This window comes from Oreochromis niloticus, linkage group LG18 (genome assembly GCF_001858045.2).
Source record: "Oreochromis niloticus isolate F11D_XX linkage group LG18, O_niloticus_UMD_NMBU, whole genome shotgun sequence".
In the NCBI taxonomy this organism is placed as follows: Eukaryota; Metazoa; Chordata; class Actinopteri; order Cichliformes; family Cichlidae; genus Oreochromis; species Oreochromis niloticus.
Genome location: NC_031982.2, coordinates 35,202,968 through 35,214,700, shown reverse-complemented (window position 1 = coordinate 35,214,700; position 11,733 = coordinate 35,202,968). Strand labels below are relative to the sequence as shown.

The 11,733-nt window shown below is 48.9% G+C and overlaps 1 protein-coding gene across 1 annotated transcript; it reads right to left on the bottom strand.

The window, feature by feature from the left end:
* Positions 1-2,991: 2,991 nt before the first annotated feature.
* On the bottom strand, positions 2,992-11,138 carry si:ch1073-184j22.1 (erythroferrone). The gene is made up of 8 exons (XM_013266041.3): positions 10,662-11,138; positions 10,362-10,478; positions 9,949-10,063; positions 7,914-8,041; positions 7,653-7,764; positions 5,933-6,014; positions 5,338-5,416; positions 2,992-4,370 (listed from the first exon to the last, which is right to left on the bottom strand). Exons 1-8 carry the CDS (start codon positions 10,845-10,847, stop codon positions 4,272-4,274), a joined length of 918 nt encoding a protein of 305 aa, XP_013121495.1. The 5' UTR covers positions 10,848-11,138; the 3' UTR covers positions 2,992-4,271.
* Positions 11,139-11,733: the final 595 nt, after the last annotated feature.

Here is an 11,733-nt window from a genome sequence, read left to right as displayed (position 1 = left end):
GAGTTTAATATGTACATATATTTACTGCTGTCTCAGATCCTGAAACACAGTTTTAGGCTGAGCCAGTGGAAAAGTTTAACTTTTTCACTCCAAACTGACAGCGCCGTCATGTTGGTAGGTGGAATTTACTCTCACGTTCTTTTCAAGCTTCTGTGAAACTTTATTGGCACAGCAGCTGCCAGTCTGTATTCAGACTGGATCTGATGCTCTGCTGCCAACACACCCGTCCATGTTTGTGGTTGGGCAGATGGTGAAAGCCCCTCCCTTTTCATTAACCAGCTTGATGTACCGGCTCCTAACTGCCAGTGCTGGGATACGTGAATCCAGATTAAGGCAGAGCTAGCCTGGGTTTGTTGAGTTCCCTCGGGGCTCTCGTCTGTCTGAAAGAGTTGAATTGAAGACCAGCAGCTGCGTTTGGAAAGCTGGCTCCCAGTGGATTTCCCAAAACCTCTCAAAATTCAAATGTGGGCACCGAATTCCTGATTTTACTCTTTCAGATGTCGGGTCTGCAACTATTAGTGCAAAAAAAAAAACCAAACAGCTTACAGCAACCACTCAATCCCGACATTGCCATCACGTCTGTGTGTTGATGCCACAGTTGCTCATTTCATGACGTGACCCTCGTTTGAATGTTTTTCCACATTAAAGCATTTATTGTGCGTTACTCACACGTCGCCTCGCCATGTGTGGCTGCGGACACCCAGCCTGGTTTTGGAGCACGTCTGTTGTGTTCGCTGGCAACTTAACCAAACTCATTCTGCTGTAAATGTAATCGCACTGCGTCTGTTTACAGCAAGTCTGCTCACGTGCAGTGAAGCTCAGCCTGTGTGTGTGTGTGTGTGTGTGTTTACCTGTCCAGCTATCTTAGTGAGAACCTGCTTGAGTTACAGGTCAGTCAAGCGAGGACATTTTGGAAAAGCTTGGACTTGTTGACTTTCTTAGACTTTGAAGAAAAACGTGGTTTCCAAAGGTTAAAGGTTAGATTTGTGTGTGTGTATTATGAGGCGTGCTGCAAGCAGCGGCGGTGTGCAGCCCTCATTATTCTGCCGACACGCCTTGTACGGTAACCCAGCCTGTGTGAGTGTGTGCGTGGCTCGGCGCCAAGCGTAAGGCGCCACTTTACGAGCACGATGATCTCACCTCGACCCTCCTCTGAACACAGTGTGCATTCAGCAGCGTTTGCAGCTGTGAATGGAGGGCTTGTCTCAGAGACGCTGGGGTGGTGGCAGCAGATGGATGCTTGTTATACTCGAACTGTGACTTTATTCTGGAGGTCATCTCCAGCCTTACCGCCAGCTGTGAGCCAGTCGACGGCAGCGTGGACTGTTGATGAGCTGCTCGGTTAACAAGACGCAACATGTGAGCGGAGCAGCGCGGTTGTACTGGGAAGATTTTCCCTCTGATTGTGTTTCTCAGAGGCTTTGTGCACAGCAGAGGTCTGATCACACTGTGTTTGACAGCACAGACTTACAGAAGACACTTTTTCTTACAGCTTTCTATCCTTATGCTGAGGCTCCACTGCAGCAGCTTAATAACAGAATAGAGTAAATGCAAAGGTGAGCGTAGCTCTGCAGGGCTCACAGATCAGTCAGCACAGTCCAGTCCTTGTACCCCATCATTTTCACATCCTCTGACCTCTGACCTATGAACCATTCAGGCTTACCAAGGGTTTCTAACTCTGAACCAGTGTGAAGCAAAGAACCCATTTTAAACATTGTTACCAGCAGCCTGTCACACTTCATCTGTTCCCACTTCTTTAGTTGAATCTGTGAAAAACATCAAAGGACACAGTTTGACATCAAATAGAATTAATGTACCAACAAGATGCTGCCCAGAGAGCACCTGTCAGAGTGGCGTGCAGCGTGTCCTTTAGAGAGCTGTGGAAAGCCGCTGAAAACTCAGAGGAACAGGATCTGAAAGACCCCGACACAGGAGCCGAGAGACCATGTGGACCTTCAGCGGATCATTTGCCGAAGCCTCATCAGAGATGTCTCAGTGAAAGGGTGAGGACTAGGCTGTCAGGAAGCCATTCTTAATGGAGGATAGGGTCTAAAAACCACAGAAGAGTTGAACTGAAGATCAGCGGAATAGGTCTGGCGGAGCGATGGATCCACATCATGGTCAGTGTGTACGAGGAGGTCAGGAGGAGGAGTCTGCAGCCATGCTCTGTCATGGTTTCAGCTGCAGGTCAGACGGTGGTGTTTGATCAGAGTCTGATCCACCAGGCAGGAACATCTGGAAACATCAGCTTCATGTTTCAGCATGACAGCAATCCAAACACGCTGCCAGTGCATTAAAACCAGGATAGATACACACAGGGGAACTCTATCAGCATGGCTGGAGCAGAGTGGGATCATCCTGACAGGAAGCCCGGAGTTCCTGCAGATCCTCACAGAGCTGACAGAGAGCTGAAGCTGCTCACGGCAAAGCTCGTTAGAACTGTACAAACTCTGCTTTTGGCCTTTTCTCCTGAATTCACATGCATGTCTGCACATGTTGGAGTGGGAGCTGGTGTTTATAGGACGCTGCAGTCAGAGAAGGCTTGGTTGGAGCAACAGAGGTGGAAGTGTCAGCGCGATGCAGGAGAACATCGCACAGCACGTCGACTTCATTTTTAAGACTGATCAAATCCCAGTTCGTGCACGGCGGGCCGTGCTGCCGGGTCTGCTTTTGAAAACATTTTTAGAGCTTACATAGAAATAAAACATCTGGTTTTCATGTGTGACATGGATGTAGGCTTTCAGTCACTCTCACTGCCACTTTGTCAGATAAATCTGTGAAACTGCTCATCGGCCAATCACACAGCAGCACCTCAGCACGTGGAGACGGCCTGCTGTGAGACCAGGATGATGGAGAAAGCTGGTTTAAATGAGCGTGAAGGCAGATCTCTCTGACGTTTACAGGAGAAATATTGCAATATTATCAGTCCTTCTTATATAACTACTAAAATAAAGTTTACACCTCTTTGAAGATCAATAAAAAATGCTGAGAGCAGTAGAAGAAAGCTTTTATTACCACGTTTCACCGAGAGAATAAATATCAAATGAAAGTGAAATGAAAAACAATAATGGAGTCGCCCTGCACAGATAAACACTGCCACGAGTTTGTCATCAGATGACTTAATATGAAATAATCATCATCAGTGTTCCAAATACCGGCTGGCGAGTGGCCGTCACAGCTGCAGTTCTTTTGATGACCAGCAGGTGATGACCTGAAGCGAACGTCAGCGAGCACCAGCGCTGCAGTGTGGATGGAAAACTGAGGCCGAGCCAGCTGAGCACAGGCTCCTCACTGTCAGCGAGGGTGGAAACACTGTGGAAACGTTTACTGGGACGCTTTAATTTTAGAAATGTGCTCTTTTCCACACACAATGCTGCTTTCTTTTAACGCAGTCCTGCAGACACAGTCGTGCTGCAGGGCCTGAAGGCCACAGCAGCACATACATGCGAGTTATACATGAGCAGATTTGACCTTCGACCCGCTCAGTTAACAAGGCGCCGCCTGTGAAACCGGCAGCACTGCAGTCGTTCTCTCTTTGATGGAGCCGTTAGACTCGTGTCTAAATCATCACATTGTGTCTGCCATTTGCTCCTTGGTGGACATGTTTACCTTAAAGCGGGCACTAGTAGTGGGTTAATACTCTCATCACTGTAGGAAGAAGATTGTTTCCATCTGCTTTCATTTCTATTCGCAGGTCTGGCTGAGTTCTGGGACCTCTGAGAGCAGTCGAAGCTCCCTACAAAAGAAGGAGGAGCTGTGGTGGAGGTGTGTTGCAAAGCAGCTTGCAGGTGCACAGGTTAAGCTACATTTGTTTTTATTGTCATTTTTGTCTTTTAGCCAACAGTGAAGAGGCAGAGCAGGTTTAGCTGTCACTGGGATGGAGACACCACAGAGGACAGAGAGGGCTCCTCTGGATTGTTGATGGTAGTCACATGACTGAACTACAAGTGTGACCCGAGACAAAAACAAAACATTTTATTGGAGAAAATGTCTAACTTTAGTGAAGCTTTCAGGGGTTTTCAGAAGTTCTCACTGAAATGACTCAAAGCTTCGTTTGGTGGAAGGTTTCCAGATGTGTGTGAGTCCAACTGTGGTCGCTCCATCGGTGGATGCAGGAAGGTTTTCACTCTTTATGAAGCTGGAGCAGGTGGAGGTCCACAAAACAGCAGCGCTCCCATTCAGGTAAAAGGATGAAGACGACGATGATGATGCACAGGTGAACCTGACAGAGGAACAAAGTGTCTGTCTGCTGATGGCAGCGGTCATGTGACTCAGATTCCCAGCAGGATTCCAGAGAACAGAGAGTCCTGGAGGATGCTGATGGCCGAGCCGGTGGCGTTATCCACAAACACCGACACGTACTCTCCCTCCTGCGCACACGCACGCACACACACACACACACACGCACACGCACGCACACACACACAATTAATACATACAAATATATAAAAGATTCTGTTTTAAAAATAAAAGACCAAACAGTGACAGTGAGTGAAAGCATTAATGCTGATGTCAGCATTGTGGAGCTTCAGTTTATCCTGTGAATCCATTCGTGTTGCAGCACATTAAAGCCTTTGTTCAGGTAACACCTGCAGCCTGCTCACCTGAGCTACAGGATCAGTGAAACCTCTCAGTACCACATGCAGGTGGAACGCTGATATGCTCACATCTGTTTTGGATCACACAGATGTGAGCTGCATGCCTGCTACTCTGACTCCATCCTGGTGAGTGACATGCCGAGGATCCCGGGGTCACGTGCTGGGATTCTGTGCTTCCTCTTGCTGATGCGTTCTCTGTTCACACAGCATTTTTTAACTCCGGCTCTAAAAGCTGCTCAGGGAGGTTTAGGAATGACGAGCTTGGAGCCAGATCCATCTCACCTGCGTGTGGGAGCACAGACCCCGGAGCACGCCGTGTGCATGAATGACCCACGCCGCTGTTTCTAGTGAGGCGGCACTAACAGAATGAAAACAGGTTCGCTCTGTATTTACATCTGGAGCATCTCCAGCTGTGCACCAGAGGTATTAATGTGCAGCTGCAATAAGTCACACCTGGACTATAACATCAAGTCTTCTCTGGATTTTAGGACTGAGCAATGTTTCACATGCTCTGACGTGCAGAGTTGTGCAGAAAATCCTGCTCGTGTTTTACTTCTTGCTCGAGGTTTCATGTGGTTATTAAAGAATCCAGGTGATCTGACAGTGTGACATGATTTGGAGGCGGGGACTGGACATCGTCCATCTCTATCTCCTGGTGTATTAGTTCCCTGTAAACGCCTGGCTGTGCTGTTCTGTGTGGTGTGTTTCGGTGTAGGGCGACCCTGTGATGCTGTCCTACCTGCAGGTACAGCGTTCCTGTCAGCAACATGCTGAACGTTCCTCCGGCAGCTGCCACGCCCATCACCGACTCCACAGAGCTAACACGCACAAGAAACAGCAAAAAACATCCAATCAGTGCCATGGGCGGGGCTAACATCGCCAGTCATGTGTGTGCAGTAGATTATTTTATAATGGTAAATGGCCTGTATTTGTATAGCGCTTTTCTAGTCCCCAAGGACCCCAAAGCGCTTTACACATTCAGTCATCCACACACTGGTGACGGCAGCTACATTGTAGCCACAGCCACCCTGGGGCGCACTGACAGAGGCGAGGCTGCCGGACACTGGCGCCACCAGGCCCTCTGACCACCACCAGTAGGCAACGGGTGAAGTGTCTTGCCCAAGGACACAACGACCGAGACTGTCCAAGCCGGGGCTCAAACCGGCAACCTTCTGATTACAAGGCGAACGCCCAACTATTGAGCCACGATCGCCCCCATATCAATTTAGTGGGACTGTTTTAGGCTAGCAATATTTGTCTGTCTCTATCTCTAAGATGTATTTTAAAGATTATGATAATGAAATAATAACAGCTGTCAGAGGGCGGGTACTCACAGATTGCTCTGGCAGAGCGACTCGATGCAGATGGCTGCTTTCACGCTGTCTCTGAGTCGCACCTGCACTCTGTCACCAGACTCTGTGACACACACACACACACACACACACACACACACACACACACACACACATACATACATACATACATCAGAGTTATGCTCACACACAATGCTGAGTGTGCGCCGATGTGCACGCCCTGCTTTCTCGACTCGAGCGTGACAGACTGTCAGGACTGAGACCTGAAGGAAGTGATCGCCGTCTTGTGCACTGTTCAGTTACAAGCTGCATCCCTGCTGCCTGCAGACCGACTCCTTCCTCTTATTTGAGCTTAATTCTTCAGTTTTCTGTCTCAAACACAATAAAATGTCTGAATGAAATCTGGTGTAAATATTATGATATTATGATCAGGGGCGGATCTACAGGGGTGGTGCCCCATGCCACCCCTGTAGATCCGCCCCGATCATGATGTGGCCCACCGGCCTGGAGCTGAGTCCGTCACCATCTCGGTGTTTGTGGGGGTGAGGATGCTGTGCGCTCGTCAGTGTTGGGGAGTAACAGAATACATGTACCGGCATAACATATTTAAAATACAACATATGAGTAACTGTATTCTGTTACAGTTACCATTTAAAAAGGTGATAATCAGAATACAGTTACTTTGTTGAAATATATGGATTACACGGCAGTCTGTTTCATATGTTAGGCTATGCCCTCTCTAATTCTCTAACATAAACCCAATAAAGGCTCTAATGTCAGCGTCCTGTCAATGTTGGTGGGGTCAGTTACACAAAGCACCCGGGGCCAGCACAGCAGAGCCAGCAGTGCACGGGCAGGAATGCATTTCTTACTTGGAAATTCCGAAACCACATTTAAAGAAGAGCGGGATGAAATCTGAGCGTGCAATGCAAACTCTGTTTGTCAGCAAGCGAGCTGCTCTCAGTGTCAAAGACTCCAACCTAAAGACACATCTGGAAGTACGTTCTGTTTAAAAACTAACATTAGCCGACTGCAGCTAGCTTGTTTTAGCTGTGGTAGCTACCTGGGTCATGTGCCACTTCAGTATCTGCAATGTACTGTTGCTATTACTGAAGGCTACTCACTACCGAGCTAACACTGTTAGCTGGCGTTAGCTGAGGTTAGCAGACAGAAAGAAAACATGACTGAGACAGAAACAGTTTTCTATACGAGATCGCTGCAAAAGCACAGCCTTACCTAATGTCCACCTACTGTTACTCATTTACATTAAGATTTAAACATCTAGTCGGTATTGGTATGGCGAGTAACCTTCAGTGATAGTAACAAATCACACAGCAATAGTACATTCATGTAGTTGTAAAAAGCTTGATAATATATTAAGTGATCCAAAGTATTCAGAATACATTACTCTCATTGAGTAATGTAACAGAATACCTTGGTATTCTGTAATCTGTAGTGGAATACATTTTAAAAGTAACCTTCCCAACACTGGCGCTGGTAGGCTCGTCAGTGACCGGCTGCACACCTTAACCCGCTGCTTCCTGCTCTGATGGACCATTATTTCAAAACTTCACGTTTTATTGAGCCACACCTGAAAGCAGCGACTGAGACCACAAACTCATCAGAGACCAGCAGGAGGCTTGTTTTCTCAGAAACATCTGAGTCGCCCCCTACAGGTCATTAGAGACAATACTGGGTCCATCTTTAGTATACATTCTGTGTAGAGTAATAACACACTAACCAATGAGGAGGCTGGCAGTGACCTGGTAGAAGCCAGAGACGGGCGCTGTGTACCGGCCAGTGCTGCTGTTGAAGCTCCGCCCCCTCTGGAGGCTCTGCTCAGAGTCTGAGGGCTACAGGGGTCAAAGGTCAAAAACAAGAGCATCAAACTGTTTCACAGAATCCTCTAGAATAAAGACATAAATCTGTGTGTGTGTGTGTGTGTGAGAGAGAGAGTGTGTGTGTGTCTGTGTGTGTGTGTTTGTGTGTGTGGGGGGGTTACCTTGCTAAACGGCTGCAGCTCCAGCAGGCTGCGGCGTGGGATGGCGATGGACTGCAGGAGGCGACTGAGGAAGGAGGTGGAGACACGAGGAGGATGATCACACTGCAAACGTACGCCTCCGGCCATGTCTGCGAGGAGGAGGAGAAAGAATGAGACGCACTGACTGGTGGGAAAAAGCTTCTGAAAACTGACTTCATAAAGAAAATAACTGTGAATGTGTTTATCTGTGTCTGTGTGTATGTCTGTGCATGTGTGTGTGTGTGTGTGTGTGTGTGTGAGTGAGGCATTAGGGCTATAGGTGCTAGCTGTCTGCTAGACCTGTGGACTGTGTGCATGCTGTTAATAATATGGCTGCTGTGAGGTTCCTGTGCTAACAGACCGTCCAAAAAGGCTGAGCGGGACATTTGAGGATTCTGATTGGATGTTACCTACTACACGTGGAAGGCATGATGCACCTGCAGCAAAGGTATCGAGTCCCTGCTAACGTGTGTGTGTGTTCCTGACAGCTTCAGAAACAAACGTGTGTTCCTGCCCTGACTGATCAAACTGGTGAGTTTAGGCTGAGTATAAACCCTGTGTGCAGGTAACGCTGCATGAAGACGAGTGGAACCGTCACTCACGCTCCACGTGGGACAGAAAGACACAGTCAGCTCCGTGAGCTGGAGCACACGTGAACAACTTCTACAGAAATCCATAAAAAGCTCTTTGTTCTGGTCACGTTTGGCATGCTGGACAGAAAAAATCTGCCCTGTGGAAACAGTCAGTAATCTTCCCAAACACACACACAGAAGAAAACCTGATGACACACACACACACAGAGCGTAACAAAGACACACCATCAGTCAGCAGGAATGTCAGGAATCCTGCAGCTGAGCCAAGTCACATCCACACTCCACAAAATTACCCCTATTAAGGACTCAGACAGGCTGCCTCCACACACACACACACACACACACACAGTATTTATATAACCTACATGCAGAAAGCACAGAGTGAAAGTGAGAAGCTGCAGCAGAATCTGGGAGCACTGTTCAGGGTGGAATAAGCTGAGACTGAGCGCGCACTGATGTGCTGTTTCGTTGTCATGACGCTGAGTTTTGATTATTTAATAAAAATAAAAAGGATGTTGTGTTCTGAGTCTTCTTCATGTTCACATGTTCAGTAAAGAGGAGGCCTCAGTGCAGTCCAAACACATGTATGTTAACGTGCGTGATCCCTGTGATAGCAGTCACAGTAATTCCATCCATCCACCCATCTGTCCATCCATCCACCCATCCGTCCATCTGTCCATCCATCCGTCCATCCACCCATCCGTCCATCCATCCGTCCATCTGTCCATCCATCTATCTGTCCGTCCATCTGTCCATCCATCTATCTGTCCGTCCATCCATCCATCCATCCATCTGTCCGTCCATCCATCCATCTGTCCATCCATCCGTCCATCCATCCATCAATCCATCCATCCATACATCTATCTGTCCGTCCATCTGTCCATCCATCTATCTGTCCGTCCATCTGTCCATCCATCTATCTGTCCGTCCATCCATCCATCCATCTGTCCGTCCATCCATCCATCTGTCCATCCATCCATCCGTCCATCCATCCATCCATCCATCCATCCGTCCATCCATCTATCTGTCCATCAATCCATCCATCCATCCATCTATCTGTCCGTCCATCCATCCATCCATCTGTCCATCCGTCCATCCATCCATCCATCCATCAATCCATCCATCCATCCATCTGTCCATCCATCCATCAATCCATCCATCTGTCCGTCCATCCATCCATCCATCTGTCCATCCCTCCATCCGTCCATCCATCCATCCATCCATCTGTCCATCCGCCCCCAATAATGCAAACTTCAAACAGGTGAGCTATAAAAACGTCCTCCAGAAGCCATGGACATACAGAGCCAGGCTCTGTAACCATGTTTAGGTCTGCTATATTTTTATCATGGATCACTGCTGCCTCTGCTGGACTGCTGGGGAACTGCTTTATTTTAATTCCGTGCTGACGTGTTCAGAGGTCTCACCTTTTAGCTTCACCTTCAGCTCCTGGATCAGCTCCTGTTGTTGGGGCAGGAGGGGTGCAGGTGGACCAGGAGGCCCCTGAGGTCCTGGAGGGCCCGGAGGTCCTGGAAGACCGTGCTGCGGGACACACAAACAGCAGTCAGGTACATGTGTCAGGAGGCAAAACATTGGGAACACTTATATTTAATAAATAACAAGTCCAGCAGCAGAATTTGTGGGACCTGTGCTCAAAAAGACATCTTTGAATAAGGAGCTTCAGCAGAGCAAAGCTGATGCACTCATATACCAACACACATCAGGTAATGATCAGATCTTTAGCTGCGGTGGAGCTCTCATATCTGAACCCCCGGATCTTTAAACTGGCCGCAGTTTCCTCTGCAGGAGAGCTTTCAACCCCGTCTGTGGGTTTTCTGACCTTGGAGGTTCTCCGGGGCCCTTTGCTTCTGCGGTTGTCCCCTCTGTTAGAGTTCCTTCTGAAGATGAGCCAGGAGCTATGAGGAGACACTCTGCCCGGCTCAGAGGAGGTCAGCTCCTGGAGGACACAAACCACACACACTGTGATTCATCAGCTCAGGCGTGATCTACACTACTTTGGCCTGCCTCAGCGAACCCTCGGCGTTCACGTGGAGCTTCGTGTGCTTTGTTCACGTTATCAAACGCCAAACGTCAGTTAGCTGATGAATCATCAGGCTGAACTCAGGTCAGTTAAACTCACCTGCAGCTCTCCACTGACGGCCTCCTCGTCCTCCAGGATCTCCTGACTCTCCTCGCTGTCCACCTCATCAACGCTGGCAGCCTTCACCATCATCACCATCATCATCATTGTGAGGAGCAGAGGGAGCAGCAGCAGCCCTCTGGCTCCTCCTGGAGCGCTCTTCCTTTGGGATAACCCGGCCAGCATGCTGTGTGTGTGGACGGTGCTCAGGTGGGTATAGGTCTAAGAAGTTCCCATGATGCACCTCTGTTAGCCAGCTCCTCTGGGATCAGCGTGGAGGGATCTCCTGCTGAGTTTTGCTGGTTTTCCCGTTGTCTGTGAGCTGGAGTAAGTCAGCGTCTGTCTGGGAGAAACCTCCTCCTGGTGGGTGGTTCGGGTGCTCCTCCTCCTCGCCTCTCTTCTCTGACGCTGCAGATGAGTGATGGCGTCTCTCCTGTAGGCCAGCGTTTGCGTTCTGCTCCCACTGCTGCTGCCTCTGCTCTTTATCTGCCTCCCTGACTCCTCCTCCTCCACCTCCTCCTCCCGCCCCTCCTCCTTCCCCCGTATCTCTCAGTGGATCTGAAGCTGTCAGTGTCTGTCTGCACTCGTTTCCTGAGCGTCTCCCCAGCGTCTCTCTGTCTCTCTCTTTTATCTCCTCTCCCATCATTTGTCTTTCTTTGCTGCGTTTTTCTCCTTCTCTCCCCCACTCCTCCTCCTCCTCCTCCACATCAGTCCTGCTCCTGGGTCCTAATGTTTCCAGCCACAGCATGCCTCTCATATACAATGGTACGCATGCATATGTGCCACAGATGAAGCTCTGCTGACGGCATTAAACCAGGTGTGCAGACACACCTGTGCTCACGCAGTGAGGGAGGGAGCGAGTTCTTTTTATGGAGGAAACCATGAAAATGTCCCGCAGTGATCTATCATCACGCTCATATTCATGAGTGGCCCTGCTGCTGATGACAAAACATTAGTAACGTTTGCCACACACTTCGTTAGGATGGCTGATACTTCCTGCCACGCTGCAGACGGTTTCAGGGACATGAGACAGATGTCACGGAGTCGCCTCAGCCTCCAGATCTCAGTCCAA